The sequence below is a fragment of the Monodelphis domestica genome, chromosome 3 (genome assembly GCF_027887165.1).
Source record: "Monodelphis domestica isolate mMonDom1 chromosome 3, mMonDom1.pri, whole genome shotgun sequence".
NCBI classification, from domain to species: Eukaryota; Metazoa; Chordata; class Mammalia; order Didelphimorphia; family Didelphidae; genus Monodelphis; species Monodelphis domestica.
Genome location: NC_077229.1, coordinates 289,317,127 through 289,337,508, shown reverse-complemented (window position 1 = coordinate 289,337,508; position 20,382 = coordinate 289,317,127). Strand labels below are relative to the sequence as shown.

At 32.8% G+C, this 20,382-nt stretch overlaps 1 protein-coding gene across 1 annotated transcript in view; it reads left to right on the top strand.

Moving 5' to 3' along the window:
• The window catches only part of CCDC178 (coiled-coil domain containing 178), a 682,244-nt gene that overhangs the window by 137,848 nt on the left and 524,014 nt on the right, over positions 1-20,382 (top strand). Inside the window, exons 8-11 of the mRNA XM_056821069.1 lie at positions 6,143-6,165; positions 8,135-8,229; positions 11,392-11,577; positions 17,035-17,255. Coding sequence (XP_056677047.1) covers positions 6,143-6,165; positions 8,135-8,229; positions 11,392-11,577; positions 17,035-17,255 — 525 coding nt within the window. The remainder of the gene's footprint in view (positions 1-6,142; positions 6,166-8,134; positions 8,230-11,391; positions 11,578-17,034; positions 17,256-20,382) is intronic.

Below are 20,382 nucleotides of genomic sequence, written 5' to 3'. Positions count from 1 at the left end.
CAAGAGGCAAAGTAAATTTAAGCAGCATAGTAATATGCAGCATCAAATTTTACATAAATATTAGAATATCCTATTTCAAAAAAGGAGAAAGTTGTACTGCAAAATATCATATCTAAATATGGAAATAGGTTTTGAGTGATAATATATGTATAACCCAGTGGAATTGCTTGTCAACTCTGGGAGTGTGGAGGAAAGAGAGGAGACAACAAGAATTGTGTAAACATGGAAAAACTTTTTAAAAATAAAAAATATATCTAGCAATTCTGTATAATAGTAGCAATTAGCATTTATGTAGCATTTTAATGTTTGCAAAACACTATACATATTATCTCATTTGCTGAAATTTGGGTGCTATTATTACTCATGTTTTACAAGTAAAGAAAACGAGACAAAGTAGTTAGACGATTTATCTAGGATTACACTGCTAATAAGTGTCTGAGGTAGGACTCAAATTCAAATCTTCCTGACTCTAGGTGTAGCACTTTATCCCCAGTACCAACTCACTATATCATTAATCAATAACTAAAGAAAATAAGGGGCTGTTAAACAAAATAAGGCATTGGTGTCATCCCTGCAAAAAGAAAATGAGAAGAAAGATGAGTATTCAGCTCCAAAAAAGAAAAACAAGAAAGGTAAGTAAATTTATCTAGAAAAGATTAAGGAAGGAAATCTCTCATGTTTCTAATGTAAGAAACCTAAAAGAGAGTGATAAAAGAAAGATATAGAACTGAACAACTATTGGCAAAGTTAAATTTGAATGATTCATAGCATCTTTGAACTGAGAAAGTTTCAGGCTTTTGATTTATTTCTCAAACTCATCTATTTCCTCTTTCAGTCATGGGGTTCTGTTATATAAGTCAATGACAAAAAAAATATACATCTGTTACAGTCTCCTTTGACCTTCATCCAAATACCCACTATAATACTTCCATTCTACCCTTACTTAAGTTTCTGGTTTTCTTCACATGAGTATATATGTTTTTAATATACAATGTTCCCTTCCCTTTTTACATACCCTGTTACTTTTAAATGGAGCTATACCCATCTACAGTCATGGTCCAGTCATGAGTTTCCTCTGCCAAGACATATAATGTTAAATTTGTCACATTGGTTTAAGACCTCTACTTTCTCTTGATGTTATTTAAATTTCTGCATTTTGTATATAAATTTGAAGCCAGGGGATTTTTTTTACTCTTTTCTTGAATTTTGACATTTTGTGAATTTCTGGATATCTCAACTGCTATTTTTCTTTCTTTCCATTACAGTGTCTAACTTATATTATGTACATAGGTAATCTTCCTCCTTCATGATTTTTTTTAGGTTTAGAGCCTTTTGATTATATTTCTGAGATATCTGGAAATTATTCTCATACCAGCCTTTCTTAGTTTTACTTTTCTCTGACCCAACGTCTGTTATCCCTAAATCATAATCTGTAGACTAGAAATCCAAATCCCTTTTGTAGATATCACTTCTTTAGCCAACTGTTCAAACTCCCAATTAATTTTTCCTTTCTGCATTTACTTCCTCCAATTTGCAAAAGAGAGGAAAACATAACCTATACCATCATAATCTTCAGTTACTTTTTCAACACTTCCTAATCATTGGCAATACATTTTTCTTTTCTTTCTGTAAAGTGTCATTTCTACTCATGTAACCAGAAGTGGATAGCTCTCATATATTTTGGAAAGTCTTGGGTAGGTCTCTGTTATATAAGTCTTGGATTTGTATCTCAAGGAGATGATAGAGCTCTCTGTTGTTACTTTCAGGTCAACAAATAGCTACCCAAGTACCCTTAGCAGGGAATCATAGTTCATGGAACACTGTAGGTGGTTAACACATGTTTATTGATTTATAGAAACATCTACTACTGTTTTCTTTTTCTGTGTCTTGAGGATGATCTTTCATCTTAATATCTTCATGGCTCTACTGTATCATTCTTGTGAGAATAAACAACTTCTTCCAATTCAGATCATGACTCTCTCTTCTTTTTGAATAACCCCAAACCTCTTTTAAAGCTGTAATTATATATCTATACACTTTGATTTCAGTTCCTCTTTTACATTTTTATATTCTCTATCATTCTGACTAGGATCAAGTCATCCCTCCCCTCTTTCAGATTCTTTATTTTCTCCTCCTGGAGTTGCACTGCTGTTTCTTTTAGGATAATTTTTATTCTTCTATTCAACATGAAGTGTAGGGATTTGAATCCCTTCACTTTCTTTTCTAAGAATGTTATCCTAAACTTGGAACACAGAAGAATCACTCATTGTGGCAGATACTTAAACATAGAACACTAATGCAATTCCCTGCAATCAAAATTTTCCGTAATGATTGAGATTTTCTGCCTTGTTTCTTTGAATTACTTGTGGATATTTACACATCAATCCCCTAGCATCCAATTAAATCTTTTACAACCAATTATCACCACTGAACAGTTAAACCACTCAAAACTACTTTTCTTTGTCTAAACAACTTAACTGTAGCCACATTCATCTCTTCCAAGTTACATCAACTTATGTTTTTACCAGTTTATTTCCTCATTAATTCATTCTATGAATTTTCTTATCACCTTAATTATTCTATTTACCATTTGCTATTTGTTTTGACTGTTTTTCTTGCTATCTTTTCCTCCTTTTTTGGCTGCCTTTTCAAATCTGATTCTTTAATCTTTCTTAATCTTTAATACCCTGGCACAATAATTAGTTCACTTTAAGCCTAGAGAGGGGCAGTTAGGTGGCTTATTGGATAGAGAGGGTCTGGAGTAAGGAAGACCTGAATTCAAATCCAGCCTTGTGTCCCTGGACAATAGGGTAATCCTATTTACCTCAGTTTCCTCATCTGCAAAATGAGCTGGAGAAAGAAATGGCAAAGCACTCTAGTATCTTTATTAAGAATATCGCAAGTAGGGTCATGAAGTATCAGATATGACTGAAATGACTGAACTAGGGTTGCCTAGAGAATAGTATAATGGGTAGCCATGAAGTTCATGTGTCTCTTCTTTAATTTGATTTGATTTCTTTCATTCTAGATGAAAACTTATAAGTCCAGTTGCAATGGCTCAAGCATCTAGTTAGGAACATTCTTGATGTTTTTGCAGAGGTTAGCTTTCTACCTAACTTTAAAGTTAATCCTTAGCAATTTTAGAGGGTTGAAGCAAAATACAGTTTATTGAAAACATTTCAGTAATGAAATAGCATGTTTTATTATAGTGTTCATGGGTAGATAGGCACCAAAAGGGAATTGGCAAAAGGGCTGATGTTTTCTTGGAACTTCCCTTACCCTATTTCTTGCGCTCCAAGATGTCTGTAAAACTCACAACCTTCTTCTCTATTTCTTATCTGTCAAATGCCAGTCTTTCCCTAGTTCCTCAGAAATGTATACAAAGGCAAAAGTTGTTTCCAGCTTCTAATTGAATCACTTCTTAATTCACTTAATAATCTAGAGATGACCTTTGGGGGAATGGTTGGTTTCTTCCTCCTCCTCCTCCTCCTCTTCCTCCTCCTCCTCTTCCTCCTCCTCCTCTTCCTCCTCCTCCTCCTCCTCCTCCTCCTCCTCCTCCTCCTTTTCCTCCTCCTCCTCCTCCTCCTCCTTCTCAATTCTTGTATAGTATCATTCCAGTTCAAAGGACTTCTCACACTTAGCCTAAGGCTTATATTGAATTTCATTGGGCATCTTTTCTGTTATCTTAAATGAGGAAAGGTTGAGTAAATGTTACCCCACCTTCTACTTTAGTATCCTTATGAATTGTGCTTAATGATATTTCTCTGTTACCTTTCAAGTAGAAACTATACACATGTTGTCCTTCAAATTTTCCTCTGTTTCTTAGCCCTAAATTCAACTTCTGACCTGTTTCAATAGGCCAAACATTTCCAAGTCATGTAGGCATTTTCTTTCTGTTCTCCCACTTTTTCTCTCATAAACTTCTATAGAAGTGAGAAGTATTGTTTTTGTTTTTCTTTGTTTACTTTGAGTGTATTATGTTTTAAATCTATTTCCTTTTAAATCTTGGTTTTGGAGGCATATAATTGATTCTAATAGGTTCTGATAATTTCTTTTATTTCTTCTTTTTTACAAAATCACATTGTTCATATATTTAGGTACTTTCCTTTTCCTTTCTCTCTTTTTTCATGTTGGTGAAAGGTTTAATGATTTTATTAATTTTATTGAAAAAATATATTTTAGTGTAATTATTTCTATCAATTCAGTGGACTAGATTAGGCACACAATAAATAGTAGTAAATGGCCATAATAATGTAGTGTTTGTTAAACCCAAAGATCTAATCTTTTGGGATAAGAACTCACTATTTTGACAAGAATTTCTGAGAAAACTGAAAAGCAGTTTGGAAGAAACTATATTCCACTATCTCACACTATATACCAAGATAAGGTCAAAATTAGCATTAGTGCTCAAAGATATTTCCCATTTACTAAAGTCCAAGATGACAGAAGACAAAAATGATCCTGGAAGGATTTCAGGAAGATAGGCATACTGTTGGTAGAGCCTTGAATAATTCTATCAATCTTGGAAGACAAGCATGTGAGAAAAGCTACTAAATTCTTGATATTCTTTGATTGCAGAGATTCTCTTTCAAGGAAATCAAAGAGAAAACAAGGTCTCACATATGTCAAAATAACACTGTTTTTAGTAGCAACAAATTGGAAAAAATGTTGTGGATGCCCCACAATTGAGGAATTCCTGAACCAATTGTGATATGACAATAGAAATATTATCACAGTGTAAGAACTGATGAAGAAGGAAATTGGAAAAACATGGAATAATTTATATAAACTGGTGCAGAGTGAAGTAAACAGATCCCCAAAATACCTGCAATGACTATTGCAATTTAAATGAAAATAACAAAGTTGAATACTGTGATTATAATCACGAATTTTGACTCCAAGAAAGAGATGAGGAAATGTACTTCCCTCTTTCCATTTCAGACATGAGAAACTATGGAAGCAGAGCCCACATACCTAGTGGCACATTCTTGCAGTGTTAGTTGGTTTTAACTGTCTTCGTCACACAGGGAAGTTCAATAAAATTATTGGGAATGGCCTGTCTGGAAATCACTGAAGTAAATATAAAAGGTATCAATACATTTTTAAAGCAAAAATCTTCCAAAAAGAATGGACTGATCATGTGACATGTGCCTCATTTTTATCCTCTTACTGTCAAGAGAAAGTGATGAATGCCCTTTAAGTGCATATTGGATAGACTCCCCTTGGAAGACTTAGTAGAGGACATGGGCAAGGTGTCACAGGATGGGCAGGAATGGATGGTTTGTGATCTGCTACAATGACATACAATATCACTGAACCCAAAGATATGTATATATATATATATATATATATATATATATATATATATATATATTTTAGAGTGCCTTTCTCACAAGATTGCTATGAGACCCAAGTGAGAAAATATATTTAAATCACTTTACATACTTAAAGTGTTATGTAAATGTCAGTTATGTGTTATTGGCAAGCTGAAGAATTAAAGTTACATGGAACTAAGTTAAAACTTAAGTTAATATATGCATACACATATACATGTACACATATATGTACTTACCCACACATATACATATATATATATATATATTTTTATCCACTATACCTGGACTTGGAGTTAAGATTAGGGTTCAAACTACCATTGATACCTTCTGGCTGTGTGATCCTGAGCAAGTGACTTAATTTGTGTCTTGATTTTCTCATTTGTAAAATTAAGGGCTTAGTCTTAATATTCCCTCAGGTCTCTTCTGACTTTCAAGCCATAATTTTCTCAACCAATGAAAAGAAAATAATTTATAACATATAGATGATAAACAATTCACCTGAATGGAGACAATCCTAAATATGGTGTCCACCTGAGTGAATGTTTAGGTGGAAGAGGATTCTTGTTGAGTACAAATCCTGTTGACTTTCCAGTATGAGTTTATTTCTCTTAAAAGTAACCCTGAGCTCGTTTTCTCTGTGACACACTTGTAATCAGTATAATAATTTTATAAGCTACACTGCCAACTAAATGTGGTTAATTTTCTTCTTCTAAAGAGATTCATTGCTGAATTCTGGGACACATTTTTATGATTTTTAAAAAACTTGATTCACATTTCTATTTACTGTGATATTTTATGTTTTACAGTTTGAGCATCTCCTTCGAGAAAGGTAAGAGCCGTGCTTGCTCTTTTTATTTTTGGTTGATGTCAAAGTCACATGGTAAAGGCTGATATAAAGTATGTGGAAATTTCTGACATATATCCAGCATCAGGCAAACACTAGTGCTTTAAAAAACATTTCAAACTAGGAACTCATTGCAAAATGGTCTAAAACACTAGACCAGAATTGAAGCAATGTTTGTCAGTTGGAAAGTTAAGCATTTAAAAAGTCAACTAGAAAGATTAATATGAAGAAAAGTGTTCAGATTATTTTAGTGTAGCCTTGGAAATAATTACATATATTAAAATATTTGTAATTCATATAATTTATATTTGACTTTCTGGAATGACAATTGGACTTTCAAGTAGAGAATGGTGGTTTAGATGATAAATTTTGTCATTCTTGTTTATAGATAATCAGAGGAGATAAAAATCAGTCAACAAGCATTTATTTAGTGTCTTCTTTGTCCTAAGAGGGCAGGTGGGTTGACCCAATGGATAGAACACTAAGCCTAGAGTAAGAAAGTTCTGAGTTCCAATCTGACCTCAGACATTTACTAGTTGTGTGACCCTGGACAAATCACTTAACCCCTATTTGCCTAGGTTCTTCATATATAAATGGGGACAAATCAAAGAAAGAAATGGCAAACTACTGCAGTATTTTTGCCAAGTCCATGAGGTCATGTAGAGTCAGATATGACTGAAGAACAATAGTAAAATGTCTCGGGTACTGGGCTAGATGTCAGAGAAACAAAGTCAAAGTCAAACAGGAGTTTGTACTTTCTTGGTAATTGTAAAACATTAAATACTATTATGACAGTATAACTTAGAAATTTATTTTGGAAAATTTTACATTTCAAATTCATCTACTTTTTAAAAGTTAACTTCCTATTTATTAAGAGGAACAGATTCATCTTTATATTTAAGATGCTGGTATTTATATATATTAATGCAAACACATATATATGTATAATTCAGAAAAATCATTGTAAGACAATGTAATAGTTGAATCATTTCTTAAAATAGTTCAAATATTTTATTGACTTTTGACTTTTATATTCTAGAAAACCCCCTAATGTAGTGTCTTTCTATCTATGAATAGGAAAATTATAAGATTATAAAATCAGAAGGTTAGACTTGAAAGGGAACTTGGAAGTTCAACCCTATCTGTTACAGATGAGAAAACTGAGGCCTGGAGGTGTGATGTAACGTACCCAGGGCTACTAAGATGTGAAGCAATAGAACTCTTAAAATGTCCAATCCAGAACCTTTCATTTTAGGGTTATTTATTTTTTTTGGTAAAAATCTTTAAGAAAAATTTTCCCAGATTTTCCAGATATTTCCAGATACAATTTTTAATAATTATCTACTGACATTTTGCAGTCCATGTTCTCTCTCTCCCTCCCGTCCTCCCACTGTCCCCAAGATAGCAGGTAACATGATATTAAGTTGTTCATTTGATATCATGGAATACATGTTTCTATATTCATCATGTTATGAAAGAAGACACATATTGCTTACACTAGAGAACAATTAATGGAGGAAATTAAGTGAAGAACATTATGCTTCAATCTGCATTCAGATTTACTTTAGATTTATTTTTAAATAAATAAATATCCTTTGAAGATAAGCTTTTCAAACTTATTTTCTCCCCAGTAAATGACAGTCTTTGTTTTGTATACTAGCAGAAAATTCTTTCCTTGTAAAATTCAAATCCATCTTTCAATGAAGCTCAGGGGAAAGGCGATCAAATATATGAGACTAGAACACTAGATTTTCAAGGACTGTATCCAGTTGCAAAATTCGCTTGAGGTACATTTTCAGGAGATTATAGATTAATATAGGCAAGAAAAATGGACAAGCAACCAACCTAAGTCCTTTAACAAAAAGCATCAAAATTCATTTGGTTAAGGTTTTTTTTTTTTTAAGCAAAAAGATCAACATTTCTATTCTACTAGTAATTGTTATATCCCATACAGGTTTGCAAGCACAATTAAGATGGAAGAAATTGACGGATATGTATTTCCCAAACCTTCAGAGTTTCATGCAACGTTCCTCAAAAAAGACAGTGGTGGTAAATGAATCTAATTGCTAGTATTTATTATGGATGTTGTAGAAGAATTTCCCCACTTTTTATTAAGCATTATATCAACTTTCATGATAATTATATTTGCCCTTTGAAATGTAATTTTCTTGCCCGATACTGAGAGTTTCAAGAATAAATTGAGCTAAAGGAAGAATAGAAAGGGAATAAACATTTATTTAGCAATTCTTATGGGTCAGGCGTTAATAGGCACTTTAAAAAATTACCTCATTTTATCCTCACAACAACTGTGAGAGGGAGGTCCTATTATCTTCCCCATTTTAATAATTGAGGAAACGGAGACAGACAGAGGTTGAGTGACTTGCCCATCGTCACATAGTAGTGTCTCAGCTCAGATTTAAACTCACAACTTCTTAACTCCTGGCCTAGTGTTCTACCCACTGAGCAAATAGCTGCCTTTGAGCAGACATGTAAATACTTAAATTTATTAACAGAGATAATGTACAAATTTATTTTTTAAAGACATTCACAGAGAAGGATTTTTTGTTTGTTTTTAAACATTTAGTGGTAATGCCCAAAATAACCTACTTTGTTTTCCATCAATAAATTAATCAAGGGTTTATGGGACAACTATTATGTATTAGGAGTTGTGTCAGACACTGAGGATATAAGACAAAGATGAAGTAGTCCCAAACATTGAGTAGTCCCAAACATTGAGTAGCTTCCATTCTACGAGGGAGACAAGATGTTTATCAGAGGGAGAATCTGGGTGGCTCAGTGAATTGAGAGCCGGGCCTAGAGATGGGAGGTCCTATGTTTAAATCTGGCCTCAGATATTTCCCAGCTGTGTGACCCTGGGCAAGTCACTTAACCCCCATTGCCTAGCCCTTACCACTCTCCTGCTTTGAAGCCAATACACAACATTGATTCCAAGAGGAAAGGTAAGGTTATTTTTTTAAAAAGATGTTTATCAGAATCATAATAAAATAAATATGAAACAAATACAAGTAACTTTGGAGGGCAAGGCACTAGCAACTGAGTGGGCCAAGAAAGGTCTAACACAGAAAGAAGGTATCACCAAGGCTCTGTCTTCAAGGGAACTCATAAAAGTAAGGAAATTATTAGAAAATAAATGAGTAATCCTAAGAAACTAGGAAGGGTTGACTAAGACAAGTCATTTAACTTAAATTCATTCCTCTTTTTGATAGAGTAATCTAAGATGGTAGAACAAATGACTTAAAATGTTTCTTAATTTCAGTCAGGTAATTAATTGCTTTATATTTTGTGAGCAAAATAGTGCAATATAGGCTTTATGATGGTACATTTATATAGACTGAAACTGATTGACCAATCATATCCAAAAAAAGTATCATATAAGGAATTAGTGTCAAGATGGAAGGTTGTCATTAATGCCAGAACTCCATTCTTAATCCATCCTTAGTATTCTCTTGTATTTTCTTCTTCTTCTTCTTCTTCTTCTTCTTCTTCTTCTTCTTCTTCTTCTTCTTCTTCTTCTTCTTCTTCTTCTTCTTCTTCTTCTTCTTCTTCTTCTTCTTCTTCTTCTTCTTCTTCTTCTTCTTCTTCTTCTTCTTCTTCTTCTTCTCCTTCTCCTTCTCCTTCTCCTTCTCCTCCTTCTCCTTCTCCTTCTCCTTCTTCTTCTCCTTCTTCTCCTTCTTGTCCTTCTCCTTCTTGTCCTTCACTTTCTTTCTTTCTTTCTTTCTTTCTTTCTTTCTTTCTTTCTTTCTTTCTTTCTTTCTTTCTTTCTTTCTTTCTTTCTTTCTTTCTTTCTTTCTTTCTTTCTTTCTTTCTTTCTTTCTTTCTTTCTTTCTTTCTTTCTTTCTTTCTTTCTTTCTTTCTTTCTTTCTTTCTTTCTTTCTTTCTTTCTTTCTTTCTTTCTTTCTTTCTTTCTTTCTTTCTTTCTTTCTTTCTTTCTTTCTTTCTTTCTTTCTTTCTTTCTTCTTCCTTCCTTTCTTTCTTTCTTCCTTTCTTCCTTCCTTCCTTTCTTCCTTTCTTCCTTCCTTCCTTCCTTCCTTCCTTCCTTCCTTCCTTCCTTCCTTCCTTCCTTCCTTCCTTCCTTCCTTCCTTCCTTCCTTCCTTCCTTCTTTCCTTCCTTCCTTCCTTCCTTCCTTTCTTCCATGCCAACAACCAGCCAATTGGGCCATAAATAAGAAAAATTGCAAGTGTTAAGATGAAAAGAACTATCAATAACAACAAAATTATAATTTCAGACAATATCAACAATATCAGCAAGCTATGATGTTGGACCATACAACAAAATGAAATTTATCAGGGATAAAGACAAAGTCCTGCCTGTAGATTAGCACAAATAGCTACATGAGCATAGGGAGGGGAGACGTGTCTTAATGATATATGATAGTTACTTAGAGATTTTATTTGAGAACAAACTCAATATAAACCAGCAGTGGGGTGTAGCTTTCTGAAAATTTAATATTCTATATGGTAAAATTGGGACATCCAGGTAGTGCTGTAGATAGTGTGCTGAACCTGGAGTCAGGAAGACCTGACTCAAATTCAGTCTCAAATACTTAAAAGTTATGTGATCCTGGGAATATCAGTTAATCCTACTTACCTCAGTTTTCTTATCTATAAAATGAGCTGGAGAAGGAAAGGGTAAACCACTCCAATAACTTTGTTGGGAAACCCCCCAAAGCAGAGTCGGAAGCAACTGAAAAATTTAGTAAGATCATCCCAGTGTATTATGTTCATTTCTTGAATTCTTAAAAGGGACATTGACCATTTGAAATCTATCCAGAGAATATGACCAATATTGCAAAAGATCTGGAAAAAAATTTTTAATTAAAAGTATTGAGGAATTTAATCTAGTGTGAGAAAATAAAAAGGAATTAGTAAGGGTATGTCATTTTCTGATATTTTAAATATGATTTCATAAAAAATGATTAGACAATCCATTGGACAATATAGCCCGAGATAGAAGTATTAAGATCAAAAGTTGGGATCTGTAGAGATAGATTGTACATTATCAACAGAATGGCTTTTCAGAAAATATCAATTTTTTTTCTCCTGTACAGTGAGGGTGGGTAGAGGAGATTGTAAAACCTCTATTTACTTCATAAAATCATTGTGAGTATCTAAAGAGATTTTGTATATAAAGTGCTTTGAAAAATCCCAAAGTCCTTTCCAAGTATCTGATAAGTTTGTTCTTATTCTCAGACTTGAAGCAGCAAACAGAGAATGTGCTAGCAGAGGCTATTCATTTGATTAGGAGCCTGGAAACTGACCGTAAAGATGCAGAAGAGGCCTATAAGAAACAAAAATCAAGGAGGAAACTTATTTTCCAGAAAATTGACAATTTGTCATTTTGGAGGCTTCAAAAACTCCCTTTTGCCGTGCAGAGAGGTACTGGAATTAATGCTAACACAATTCTTTGCATATAGTCAGTTATTATTATAGAGGATGGAATAACTAACCACAGCCCTGAATGAAATCATATTAACTATAACAGCTCTGTTAGAAACTTGTATTTCCTTTGTGTTTGTATACACTACCACTCTCAGCTGTCTAACTTTTTTTTTCTTTAGTGTTAACCACATTAAAATGTGTTTAGATACTGACTGTTCAGATGATTGCCAATTGGTGTCAGAGCCTGGACTCTCAGGAAACCCTGAAACTCTGGGTTCAGATGAAGAACTGTTATTTTTTTTTTTATCTGTAATACCTGGTGTTAGATTAGGAGTCCTGGGAGAATGCAATTTTAGGATACCAGGAAATCCTAAATCAATTCATTACCTATTTGTTTACTTTCAAGTAGATTAGAATCCATTTTCTGCTTGGCACTCTTCCAGGAATCTGGGCTCATTCTTGGGGTCAGATTAAGCCTCCAAGACAGCTCTGGGCTAGGAAAAAGTCTTTGGGGTTCAGCCTAGGCCAAATTCCCATTTTGGAAAAACATGTATGGATTACCTCTCTCAATATATCTAAAGGTCCTTAGTGATAGGAGGCAACTTTGAAAAAACTGGTTGGTCGATTGCTTATAGTTCCATTAAATTGTCCATTGTTCAATTTAGACATAAGTAATGTGCTTAACTATGATTTAGTTTTAAAATGATGAGTAAAAATAGAACAGAGTTTAAATGAAATAAAAGTATCACAAGATCATAGACTAAAAGCTAGGAGAGACCTCAGATTCCTTCTGATCTAAACCCTTCATTTTACAGCTAGGAAAACTTGAACCCTAAGGATTAAAGACCTTAAAGATGATAAGACTTTCTACAATTTCTCTGACTCTAGTTGTCCACTCAAATTTATATAGTGCATTAAGGTTTCAGAACAGGAATCCTAAGAAAGCAGATAAGGAGAAACTAGATATTTTACCATCATTTTAATTGATGAGGAAATTGAAGCACTGAGGACAACTGAGTTGTTTCTGGTCACATTCATAATTTCCTGAGACCCTCTGGCAAACTTAAAAAATCATTGAGCAGTTTCTACTTTTTCTATAGTGGCTCTTCAGTTATTCAGGGTGAATAATGATTAATGATATTTTAGTAGTCACAAAAAATGTGATTTTATTTTTTCTCTATTAAAGAACTATTGTAACCCTAGTAGATGGCATCACAAATGATAGCATTTATAGAAGGCCTCATTCTTAATAAGAGTATGATTGTTTATGACTGGGCTGAATATTTTGGACTGTATTTAATGGTCAAGCCTTTCAAATAGTTTCAACAATGTATTTTCTTTTTTTAAAATAGTTATTGTTTTTCTGAACTAACTAGTTGACTTTATAGGCTGTCTAGTAGTCCATAAAGATTGAATGACTTGCCCAGTCTCACATCTCACATCAGAGATCTTATTATTTTATTTTCATTGTAAGTTCCTTTGAAGATTTGAATATAAAAAGGTGAATATAAAAAGATTTGCTTTAAGATAACATTCATATTTGGCGAGTGCTTGTGTGGACTGATTACATAAAGACATTTTGATTTATAAAAATCACTTCTCTTTTAGTAATAGCATTTTTATTTTCCATATGATTTTAAATGTTTTTTATTGGGAGAAGTGGTACTTATTAATGAAAAATTGCTTTAAGATTTTTACTCCACTTGCTAAATTATCATTCATCCCTCAGTGACTAAAGTCCCCCTGGGGACTTTTTTTCTTCTTTCTTAACATCCTTGAACTTTGGGATCACATTGGCTTCAAACAATTATGATGTCCCTCAGATGACACTCAATTCTATATATGTAGCCTTAGTGCTAATCTAGCATCACCTAATGCTTATTGGACCTTTCCAGTTGGTTGTCCTCTAGGTATTTCAAACTCCTCATGTCCAGGACTCATTACCACCCTATCTCCCCCAAATTCTTCTCTGTACCACATTTCCCTGTTTCTGCTGAGGGTAGCAATATTCTTTAGCTCATCCAGATTCATTTACCTTGAAATTATACTCAAACTATTCTCTTTCCTCACCTCCCCTCCTGTACCATTTTAGTTAGTTAAAAGATTTGTCACTTCTCTTCCCATAGCATGTCTCATCAATCCATTATTTATCATCTTGAAATAGCCTCTTAATTGTTCTTCACACCTTTAGTTCCTTACTTTTCCTACCCATCCTTACTGCTGCCAGGTAGATATTCCTGAAACACAAGTCTGATTATATCCTTCTTTTGTCCAAAAAAGTCTAGGGGACCACACTTGGTTCTGGCATAAAATACAGACCCTCTAGGTTACTCTCCTTTATATGTTCTCTATTCCATGCAAATTGACTTTCTTGTTGCATTTGACATTCTAATTTCCACACTTGCAAAGCCTTTCTCTCATCCACACTTTTCGATTTGATAGACATACTATCTGTATCTTCATTCAAATCACTGATAAAATTGGCAAATGCATTGGACCAAGAAAAGATCTCTTGGATACTTCCTTCGAGAACTGGCAAACTGACTCAAACAATTTAGAAAACTACAAATGAACTTCTAAACTATTAATGAAACATGAAGATGAACCTGCCTGATGCTATAATCATCTGATATACATTTAAAATATTTCAAAACCAATTATATTAATAGGTTTGTTTTTATATCACTTATTATTTCCACTCTATTCGTTCTTCCACTTCCTTCTAGAGTCATCTTTTATAATGAGGTTATAAAGGAAGAAAAAACATTGCATAACCCTAAGCAATGTATTAAAAATGTATGAACTTATATGCAGTGTCCTTGTAGTTGACCAGCAGTTACAAAATGTTCTAATGTGGGTTGACCACCTGAAAAAGAAGTTGAGGACTGAGGGAATATAGGTTGAAGGGTTTAAAGATTAAGATAGGGAGAACATAAAGTGTGAAGAGAGACCCAGAGACACAGGATCCATCACCTTAGCATTCAGCCTGTTGGTTGCTCCTCTGATGGTATGAGAGAAAGCACTATAGGTGAATTCAGTTTTATTGAAGCTCCAAGGAATGGGGAATGGGAGAGAGTTAAACATGTGATATGGTAGAGAATTTAACATCAGCTTGGTAAACAACAAGATAATGAGATGGAGGCTAAGGCAATGTAGCAGCCAATGCCCAGCCCAGAGGTTCATTTGATTTTTGGACTGTATTTGTAGGGAGGGGTCAAAATGCCACAAAATTTGAGTTCCAATTCAATTCAAGGATCCAGAAATCAATTATGTAAAATACTAGGAATATATTCATAAGTCTGGTACATCAGTACTTTGCTCATTAGAGTCAGCTTTTGAATGAATCTTTAATACTTTCATAATTTGTTTATACTTGGAACCCTACAGTCCTACAGTATGAGCCCTCATTGCAAAGGAGAGGAGAGTTGCATCTTATATTTTTTGTTTGGGGCTAAGTTTAGTCAAAAAACTTCAATTGCATTTAGTTTGGGGTGTTTTGCTCTTGTTGTTTTCATACATATTTTTGAGTCTTGTATATGGTTTTCCCGGTTGTGAAGTGTTTGTATTCATCCAAACTTATCACATTCATCATTTCTTATAGCACAATAACTTTTCTTTATATTCATATACTACAATTTGTTTAGCCGTCCTGTATCTGATTATATCTACTTTGTTTTTAGTTCTTTATTACCACACGGAGTGCTGTTATAGATATTTTGGTGAATATGTCAGTGACTTCAGGATATAAGTTCAACAGTAAGATCTCTAAGTCAAAAAGTATGGCCAATTTTGTTCCTTTCTTTGCAAACTGCAAATTTCTTTTCAGATTAGTTGTACCAATTCATAGCTCCACAATATAGGCCTCTACATCATTGCTGATTTTTTCTGGTAATACTAAATATTGGAAAAAAATACTAACTTCTTTTAAAACAAATATTATAAGACTATGAAGAGTGAACAAATGCCTGACAAACACAAAATTCTATGAATTTTTTAAAAGCACAGAATAACATCAAAATAGTCCAAAATGATTCAGAAGAAAAATGAAATTAAATAAATAATTAGGATGGAACAAAGTTGAAAATGGCTTTCAAATTAGAATAATTAGTGGATATGAAAAAAAAAAAACTTGCACCCACAGTGTTGAATTTCACGAAAGAGTCTAAAGAGAGAATAACTAACTTGGAGTGTGAAAATGTTGAACTAGAGAAAAATTTGACAGAAGAGAAGCAAAATGCACTGTTGAAAGAATATACGTTCTCAAGGTAAGCACAATTATTGGCCTCAAAGGTTGACAAAGATAATTTAGGATTACAGGTCTTCCAGAAAATCATGAAACAAACAAACCTTTTACACTATAATGCTAGAAATAATATAAGAAAACTGCCCAGTACTTCAAACTATGGAAAACTAACCAATCCAAAGAATCCAAAGATTGCCTCCAGAAAAACACAACACACACTCATAAACAAAGACCTTCTGCTATATTCTCTAAACTACTTACTACTGATTAAATTTGGAAGAGTGGGTAAATTTCACAAAGTCATCTTACTGGAAAATGAAATTCTCTTGGCCTCTTAAATTTCCTGTTTCAAAATGTCAAATATTATTCTCACTTTTATATTCTTTCTTTTTATTATTTGCAAAGGATGAGTTGATGAATGTTTTTGTACCCCAACTTCCACTTACTAATGATTCTTTAGACCTTTGCTATATGTAGTCTATCCCAAGTAGATATACTTTTATGAAAAACAAATCTAATTTGAATGTCATTTTCAAAAACACAGAAACCTACCAAACCCCGATAGTAGTTTATATTTTACCATTCTGTTTTTTTAATCAAATAATCTTTTCACTTAGATTTGACATACTAATTGTCAGATTTGTGGCTAGTAGACTTTAAATTTAGACCAGAACTTTTTCATAAAAATTTCTGTTGTGACATTTTTATCATGGATATTTTAAAGGAGTTGTTAAATAAATCAACATTTATGAAAAATATCTGAGTATTTCAAGCACTGGAAATAAAGAGGTAAGAAAGAGTATGGTTGTGCAATGGATAGGGTTCTGAACCTACAATCAGGAAGACATGAGTTCAAATATGGATTCAGGCAGTTATTAGCTGTGTGACCCTGGACAAATCACTTAACCTCTTATCTTCTTCAATTTCCTCACCATCAAAATGGGGATAATAGTAGTACTTACTTCTCAGGTAGTATTAACATTGTAAATTTACTGGAAGACCTTAAAGTTTTTTGAAGGTGAATGTACTCAGGTAATTCATTGTAATATGAAATGATGTTTTATAATGAATTTTCTCTTGGTCTTAAACACAATAGAAGAGCAATTGAGAAAATCCCAAAATAATACTCTGAGTAACAAAAGATAATTCTCTCCTCTATTATGATTTCAAAAGGTGATTCTTTTGATCCTTTTACACATTTGACTTAACAGAACATGAGACACGTTCATCAGAGATTACTGATTTACAGTGGAGTCTTGAGGAGAAACTGCATAAGTTCAGAATGCTTCAGAATCAAGTGACCAAGGTAGAAGACCTTATTCAGAAGCTTAAAGATGACATAAACTACATAAGACAACACAGACCCCTGCTGGAAGAAAAGCTGAAAATTGAAACTGATTTTGTAGACAAAATATATCAGGAAAGAGCTAAGGTAAAATATAAATTTAGCATCATGTTGCAAAATATTTTTAGCTGGGTGGAACTGATATTTTCTCCAACTGTTTCATTTGCCTTTGGAAACTGAACAGCCATGTGTTTTCTCAAAGGAATGTTATTATTTTAATGTAAATATTCACAAATGTTTGACAGCTGGTATATTTTCCCATATTTATTAGTATTTATTATGCTCAAGAGATAATTAGAAATTTTAGAAATATGCCCCCCACAACCTTAAAATCCCTTTTAAAGTTGTATTTGAATTTGTGGTGATGGTGATATAATCATTTTTAAGAGTTCATAGAGTTTTTTTGTGGGGGGGCAAGATTTTAATGATTGATTATAATAATCACCATTTTATTGATTAATATACATACTTCTCCAGAGTACAAAATGATGTTAATAGTTCTTTCTACTCCCTTCTCCTTGTATTTATAATTTTAAATATTACAGAAGAAAAACTAAACACTGGGAAAATTTTCATAATTATTTCATTTTTCCTTCTTGTTTTGTAAAATCATAAAATGCTGTCTGCAAAAGGACTTTTAGACTTAGAAGCAACCTTGAGTCATTTTGCAGATAAGGAAACTGAGGCCAAAAAAGGGGTAAGTTATTTGCCCAGTTACCTGACTAGTAAGTATTAGAGAGAGAATTCAGACTCAGGTCTTCCTGATAGTTTAGCGTATTTTTACTTCATGTGGCTACATACTCTGCATTTCCTTGGCTTATGACCTCCTAGCTAGATGAATTCAAATTGAGGCTAAGAATTTCTCTTACTTGGGACATTTAAGAACCTATGTAGTTATTTATCATTTATTTTACTTAGAATTTTCATATGCATTATCTCATCTGAATCTCAGTTTAGCTCTGTGAATTAGGTGGGGCACCTGTTTTTATTATTTTAACCTGTTTTAATATTAATCAGCTTGTAAATGTCAGTCTCATTTTTAGATTTGGGGAGGGGCTTCTTTTTCACATTTTAGTCTCCCCCTTATTTTAACCCAAATCAATAGAATTATATTATCTTTAGTTCTACTTTGCCTTCTAATTCTAAAAGATGCAAGGAGTTCTATTTTCAGATTTCTTGAAATATGATGTCTTTTTTTGGTCATGGCATTGGTGTATTTCAAAGATTCTTAATTTTTTTTTCTCATTAGTCACTTTTCTAGTCAAGTGTTTTTGCCATGAAAAAAAATTTGGTCTATTCTATGAATTTTTAAGAGTTTGCTGTTTGTGCAAAGTTTTGTACCTCTTTTGCAAAGCTATTAATTGACTTTCTAATTCTTTATTCCATAGCTCTAATTGCTTTTCCAATTAATTGTTCTGACATTCTCATTTCACTTATAATAACATTTTAAAATCTCTTGAAAGTCTTCTTAAAAACTTCATTACTCTTTTCCAGGAATAATAGTTTTATTTTTCAACATGCATCATTTTCCTATGAAGTGTTGCATGTACATATATTTTAGTCATTTCCTTCTCTTGTGTTTGTCTCAAGCATTTCTGCCACTATAATACTAGGATTTATTGTGCAATTCTTTTTTCCCCTTTAGTTTGTTTGTTCATTCTTTCAACCTAACTCTTGCCTTTTATATTCTTTTGACTTCATATCAAGGCCAGGCTGTGTCACACTTTTGGAGAGAAGATCTGAACTGGCCCTACTACTGCTTTCTTGCGGTATTGAGTATTGTTATTTCAGGATCTCAGGGACAGGTTGAGGACCTTCAGTCTTTCAGTATTTCCAAAGGGATCTGATTCAAGGCAAGTCTAATTCCTGCTCCCTCTCCCACATGATATTTCTTAGGGAGATCATTTATGACTTGTTCAATTTCTTTTCCTAAGATAGGGTGTTTTATGTATTCAATTCCCTCTTCTGTTAATTTGGGAAATTTATATTTTTGCAGTTATTCATGCTTTTAATTTACATTATCAATTTTATTGGCATAAAATTTGGCAAAATAGCTTCTTCTAAAAGCCTTTACTGGTTATGCATTCACCATTTTCAATTTTGATACTGGTAATTGGGTTTCTCTTTCTTCTTTTGAACAAATAAGCCAGTGGTTTATCTATCTTATTTTTCCCATAAAACCAACTCCTACTTTTATTTATTAGTTTAGGGGATGTTTACTTTCAGTTTTATTAATCTCTCTTTTTGATTTTTAGAATGTTTATCTTGATGAGTTTTTAACATTTAATTTTAAAAATTAGTAATTTAAAAATTGTTTTTCTAGATTTTTTTAATTGCATACCCAATTCATTGATCTGTTCTTGATCTTGAGCATTTAGAGGTAACATTTTTTCCTCCACGTACTACCTTGGCTGCAATTCACAAATTTCGGCATGTTTTCCTATCGTTGTCATTATCTTTAATGAAATTGTTTTGTTTGTTCCTATGATTTATTCTTTGATTAACATATTCTTTAGAATTAGATTATTCCTTTCCAATGAATTTTTAATCTGTACTTCAAAGGCCCTTTATTGAATATAATTATTACTGCATTATGGTCTGAAAAGTGTGCATTTAATATTACTGTTTTCTCTGCATTTATATGGTTTTTATGTCCTAATACATGGCCAATTTTTGGGAGGTACTATGCACAGTTGAGAAATAAGCATACATCTTTCTATTCTATTCAGTATCCTCTAGAGGTCTATCATATATTTTCTAAAATGCTATTCATCTCCTAAACTTCTTTCTTGCTTATTTTATAATTTGATTTATCTAAATCTGAGAGGGGCAGATCAAGGTACCTCATTGGTCCCTGTAACTAATCTAAGTATTTTTTTCAATAATTTGGATGCTATGCCTTGGTGCATATGTTTGGTATTGATATTAATTCATTGTTTAATATACTTTCTTTTTAAGCAAAATGCAATTTACTTAATTACATCTTTTATTTCAGACTATTTCTGCCTTTGATTTGTTTGAGATCATGATTGCTACCCCTGACTTTTTTTACCTTAATTGAAACATAATAGATTTCTCCATTAGCCTATTATTATCTCTATTATCTATTATCTCTGAGGTATCCTTCAAGTATGTCTCTTAAAAACATCATATTGTTTCATTATGGTTTCCAATTCATTTTATTGCCTTCTCACATTTTTTGGGTAACTTTATT